General features: G+C 52.0%; 1 protein-coding gene across 1 annotated transcript; it reads left to right on the forward strand.

Annotated features, from left to right (window-relative positions):
• On the forward strand, positions 1-540 carry LOC138943103 (uncharacterized). Its single transcript, XM_070313621.1, has one exon. The coding sequence runs from the start codon at positions 1-3 to the stop codon at positions 538-540; it is 540 nt and encodes a 179-aa protein (XP_070169722.1).
• The last annotated feature ends 5,913 nt before the right edge of the window (positions 541-6,453 follow it).

Genomic DNA, 6,453 nt, shown 5'->3' on the forward strand with positions numbered 1-6,453 from the left:
ATGTGCGACATTCTAAGTATCGGTGGAGAGCCGATCTTCGACGATCGCATCGTCAAGATCGAGACTCACACGTACAACCCTTACGCCAATACTACGTTCGGGACTAGCGACGAGATACGAATTCCTATACAACAGCAGGATTTGTATACGTTGCCTTGCGACAGTTTTCTCTACGTCGAGGGCAGACTCGAGTCGAAGGAGGCGCCGGGCGCGCAAGGGGAAATCGCATCGGTGACGAGACTAGTGAACAATTGCGCGGCGTTTATGTGCGAGGAGATTCGCTACGAGCTCGACGGCGTGGAGATCGATCGAAGCAGAAACGTTGGAATAACGAGCACGATCAAGAATTATGCGTCGCTGACGGCCGAGAGAAGCAAAATATTAAAAAACGCTGGATGGGATTTATTAGCGACAACTCATTCGTCGATCGGGGATTTTAACTTTTGCGTACCTCTCAACGTGCTATTAGATTTTTGCGAAGATTACAAGCGTGATCAACGCGCGACACGAACTTATCCTAATACGAGCACGCAACGATAACAATTGTGTCATATCGCGCGAAACGCAAGAACTTAAAATCGTTTTGTTAAAGATACAATGGCGAATGCCTCATATAATATTGAACGATGTTAAGAAATTAAGATTATTGCGCACGTTAGATAGCGGACGATACCTGAGCTTCGCTTTTCGCTCGTGGGATCTCTACGAGTTTCCGCTTCTACAGAGCATGACCAAACATTCGTGGGCCGTCAAAACGGCGACGCAACTCGAAAAACCGCGATACGTTATCTTCGCGCTACAATCCGGAAAGAAGAACGTTCTGTCCGAGGAGCCTTCTTTATTCGACGATTGGAAACTAACTAATGTCAAACTGTATCTTAATTCCGATTTTTATCCTTACGACGACATGAATCTAGATTTCGATAAGCATAAAGTCGCCGTGTTATACGATATGTATTCGAAATTTCGAAAAACGTACTACGGATGCGACAACGACGAAGCGCTCTTAAATCTAAATAAATTTTTAACTCGGCCCGCTCGTAGTCATCGACTGTTCTCGACAGAACGAGTCGATCAAGAGCGCCACCGTAGACGTCCACATAGAGTTCGACTGCAAGGAAAACATCCCCTCGAACACCACAGCCTACTGTCTTATCATTGACGATCGAGTGGTAGAGTACAATCCGCTCACTAACGTCGTGTGCAGAATCGTGTAAGCGCGACGATATTTGAAAAAGTACGGAGAAAGAATAAAGCGCTTAGAAAAAAATCTAGAAGAGAACACTTCGAGTATCGCTAACAACGACGATGGACGCGCCGATCTTCGTCGATCTTCAAGGTTTCGTAGTTAACGAAAAATTCGTCGCGAAAGAAGTAGTCGTGTTAAGAAATGGCGTGGAATTGACGCATCACATCTTTCGCCCCATATGTCGTGGGATCTGCTCACGAGAGCGGAAAAATCGCGAGCGTGTTGGCTGATATCGAATCATCACCAGCTAAAGTGGGACGATGGACACGCGAATTATGGGTCGATGAAGAGACTCGTTCGAGACGCCGTATATCGAGGATCTAGCCCCGATTCAACGGTGCGGATCTACGTCAAAGGTCACGAGAAGAAGAAGTGGCTGATCGAGATCTTGGGAAACGTCGCCGACGATCGCGACATAGCCGTCTCCGTCGAGACTATCGACGACGATTACGAAGACATCGAACGTTTGGAGACTCTGAACGCTTCGCGGGCTTTTCGCTGCGGATATCACGCGAAGAATTGCGCGTTAGAGAACGCGTGCAAACTGCACGATTGGTGGTTCGAGCGACGCGATCGTTTGCGCGATATGCGCGATTGATTTTATATTATAAATTATATTACATTATTGTATATTATATATAATCTATAAATTTAAGTTTTATATATAATGTATCGAATTAATTATATAATCTATAAATTTAAGTTTTATATATAATGTATCGAATTAATTATATAACCTATAAATTTAATTATATATTTTAAGCTTTATATATAATATATCGAGTCAATTATATAATCTATAAATTTAATCATGAATGTATTAGTTATACTTATACTTATACTGTTGCAAAATACACGTTATACGAACAAACCGCGTTTTTCCTTTATCGCGGTCGCGTAACAAACTTAATGCGGACACAGATGGTTACTACGAGAAGCGCGAGAGCGAGAGGATGCGGGAGAAGGAAAGGGAAGCGTAAAGAATCGACGCTTCGCTTAACGTATAGCGTTTATTCGTAAAAATCATATCTTACAAATGCGCGTGCATGCGATACGCGAAATATGTATTATGTATAGATAAAAATCATATTTCATTAACGCGTAAAATTACTGCGTGTAGAACGGTTGCGATTCAGGCTCGTAATTCGCCAATCGTACACCCGCCCGCGATTCACCCTCGTCGACCGTCGCCGGTTCGGCCTCGTCCTCCATCGGCCGCGGTTCGGACTCCTCGCCGATCGGTCGCGATTCGGGCTCCTCGTCGATCGGCGATGCGACGACTCGCCTAACCTCGGGAACGGCGAAGTCGCGCTCGCTCTCGCGAAGCAGGCCAATTAACTCGGGGATGGCGAAGTCGCGCTCGCGCTCGTGAAGCCGACCGATTAAGTCGAACTGTTCGGGGGCTCGCGCGACGTCGCGTCGGCGAGCGTCGCGCAACGCGCTATGAACGATTTGCGCCTGTGCGAGCATAGTTCTCGTTCTAGTTATTAAATTGTAATAAACCGCTTTCGCGAGGCGGTCGTGGATAACTCGGTCGGGATCCGGGGCTCGTGAAAGGGTATCGAGAGACGAACGATAGATGCGTTAGGTAAAATATAATTTATTGCGTGTAAGTATGTGTGTATACAGAGTGAGTGTGTGTATAACTGTTGTGTGTGTCGGTGTGTGTGCGCTTGTATGAGAGTGAAATGATAAGCGAGCGAGTGCGTGTGCGAACGCGAGATATTTACAATGTGTTGAAAATATATGGGCGAGGCGAAGGATGACGTGCAGGTGACAAAACGCACTCGTGTATGCGTGAGTGTTGGACTTGTCTAGCGGTGTGGTCGTGCCGGTCGCGATGCATACGAATTACAATGCACGGGGTGTGTGTGTGTCGGAGCGCGCTTTCAGCGATTCGATACAATTATCGATTACGTGCGCGGATCTGGATTTCGGCAGAGGCCGCTAACTACCGGGCGGTAATTTCGGTCGGGTCGGTGGGCGGTCCTTAGACGTGTCGGTATCGATCCGATTGCGTCGATCGATGTCGCGGCCGGGTTAGATCCTCCCCCTTGAGCGGGACTTAGCGCGCCGTATTAATGGCGAGTCCGATCGCGGTAATGGTGGTCGCGGAATTACTGCGAGTTCGCGGATATCGCGGTATTGTTTCGTCGGGGATGGTTTTCCCGTAGAATGCAGGAGTGCAACGGCCGACGGGAACACCCGTCAATGGCAGGGAACTCCCTACCACTGGATGATCGCCGTTGCACTTAGGTGGACGGATGCGTGCGAGGTGTCGAGAACTCCCGACGGAGGCTGAGTACGCCCAACCTCGTGTTCCTCGGTCGCAGAGATTTCAAAGGATCGCTCTTAGAGATGCCGCAAACTCTCGGCGGAGGCTGGGTACTCCCAACCCCGTTTTCTCTCTCTTTGAGCGTGTTTTTCAGGATCGTTCTGGATTCCAGGCGTCGTACTGACTCTGACGGTTGCGGAAGATCTGGTCCTGAGATGTAAAACGTGCCCTATTTGTAACGATGCACCCCCCATCGTTACCCGGCACGTAGCCAGCCGGAAGTCTGCCGCCCGGCGAACACCAGCCGGGCAGTGGCAGAGGCGCCTAGCGCCCTTTTTTTTAATATCTCAAAACCGCGGTTGTGATAAACAACCGTGCGGCCGTTATACGGCCGCCGTTACGCCGAAGACCGAACATAGCCGAGCGCTGCCGGAAGATCCCGAGCGTCACCCGCCGAATTGCCGCGTCGTTTCGCCCAGGGGAAGCGACGCGTTTACCGTAATTTACCCGCCGAAAAACAACGCGTCGTTATCCCCACCCGGGGGCGAACGACGCAATTACCGATAGACGCTCGGGTATAAGAAGACAGCGTTTCGGCATCTCGGGACCAGAACGATTCCTGAATCCGCTCGAGCAGTACGCTCCGAGACACCAGAACCGATCCTGAAAATCGTAGCAACGACGGAACGTGAGGTTGACGAGTTCGCAGCCTCCGCCGAGCATTCTCGGTTTCCGTGCAGTCTCCGAACTCCTGACACAAATCCGACCGACTCAACGAGAGCGGAGTGTTCGCCGCTCTCCTCGACTACGGTCTATCATTCGACCGCTCCAGCTAGCCGGACCGTGGGTTTGCGAGTTCGCTGCCCCATCGAGTTTTCTCGACTCCGCCACGCTATCCTCAATTCCGCGAACGGAAGCAGGGACGGAGAGTTCTCCGCCCGGTCGAGGGTACTCGATCTCCGCTCGAATTCCCCGACCACTGGGAACACGCGAATTAATCCCGCGACCCCACTAATACTAATATTACAATACTATAATTCTAATTATCGCACCGAAATATCTACCGCCTAACAGTTCATTCTATTCCGCGCGCCGTCAAAATAAACACGGCCTTGTCGTATACGCGCCGACCGACCGCGCCCAATTTCTTGCGCGTCTCGCGCGCCGTCAAAATAAACACGGCCTTGCCGTATACGCGCCGACCGACCGCGCCCGATTTCTTGCGCGTTTCGCGTGCCGTCAAAATAAACACGGTTTTACGGATATTGTAAGCGGTTCGATATATCGAACATCGCGCACCGAATAATCTAAGCGCATTCTATCCAGCGCGTTGCACTATCCACCGCACGCTCACTATTGTACATCGACCATTGCCGAAAGAGGCAAATAAAGACAATAGCTAAAATCTTTCGTGTGTCTCACCTTTTCACGAGCCCTGATCCCGACCGAGTTTATCCACGCACTCGCGAAAAGGGACCCCGTTACATTGGCGCCCGAACAGTAGGACCGTCCGGGACACACGATTTTTTTTTTCTATTCTCTAACGGCGTGGTCGATAACCAAGCGATATGAAGACCTGGCTATACATGCTCTCGAAAGAGCAACTAATCAATATAGCCCTGCAACATGGCATCGAAACGTCCGGTACACTCGATGCCATCCGCAGCCGGATGAGCCAATATATAGACTCACATCCAGACGAATTTGGGGCCCAAGGCCCAGACGCTCGAAACACGCGGACGCCCCCACGCATAGAGATCGCGCCGCCTAGCATCCACCGCGACGAAAGACACGAAAGCGAACCGTCCGCAACCGTACAGATGCTAGAGCATCTACGGAAATGGGGACGTCCATTCGACGGACGTGACCCTATCGCGTTCCTAGAACGCGTAGACGACCTCCGCGCGGACTACGGGTACTCCGGCGAGCAACTTATGAAGGGGCTGTCCGAGCTCCTACGCGGAGAGGCCGTCGCTTGGGCGCGTAATAACCGCGAAGACTGGAGAACGTGGGGGGATTTTTGCGACGCCATCCGGCGGCGATACCTACCCCCACGGTATAACGAGGAGCTACAACAACAAATCGCCGAACGAAAACAGGGGGAGAACGAAAAATTCGCGCCGTACGCGGACGAAATGATGACCCTCATACGCCGAGCTGGGGGGTTCACCCGCGACCAAAGACTGTCGCGAATCTACGCAAATATGCGGCCCGAATACAAGAAGTACGTCAAGCGCCGGGACGTACACGGATTAAATGAATTGTTCGAGGACGCCGCGGAGTTCGAGCGGATCGAGCAGGAACAGCCGAACCGAAGACCGCACGGCGCTACAACACCGACCGTAGCGACCGCATATAACCGGGAGGAGTGCTGTTGGCGTTGCAAACAGCGGGGGCACACCCGGTTTCAATGCCGGCAAACCCCACGGCGATTCTGCTCGCGGTGCGGGAAGGACGGCATACTGACCGTCGACTGCCATCCACCGCCGGGAAACGCCCGACGCGCCGGGAGTACCATGGCCGCATCCCGGACGCACAGAGCGAAGTGAGATACACACCGCGGCCACACATTACGGCAACCGTGCACGGGCATCCCGTGGAAGCCCTATTAGACTCGGGCTCGGAAGTTTCCTTCATCAACGCCGAAACCGTCGCGACAATGAGGGAACTCGGCATCACACCCAGCGAAGAAGACGGCCAAATACAGATGGCCGACGGTACCGCCGCCCGGACCCTCGGGAAGGTGCGACTACCGGTAAATCTGCAGGGACGGACGTATATCCACGACTTTTGGATCCTGCCGACACTCCGCGAGGCAGCGTTAATCGGGATCGATCTATGGGGCCGCTTGGGGCTCGCGATCACCCCGCCCCGACAACGACGAGCCCGACACCGCCCACCGACATGCGGGGAAACCAGCGGCCTGGCC

The sequence above is a fragment of the Polyergus mexicanus genome, unplaced genomic scaffold, assembly GCF_030449975.1.
Source record: "Polyergus mexicanus isolate NDT 795.1 unplaced genomic scaffold, iyPolMexi1.0 SCAF_25, whole genome shotgun sequence".
Lineage (NCBI taxonomy): Eukaryota > Metazoa > Arthropoda > Insecta > Hymenoptera > Formicidae > Polyergus > Polyergus mexicanus.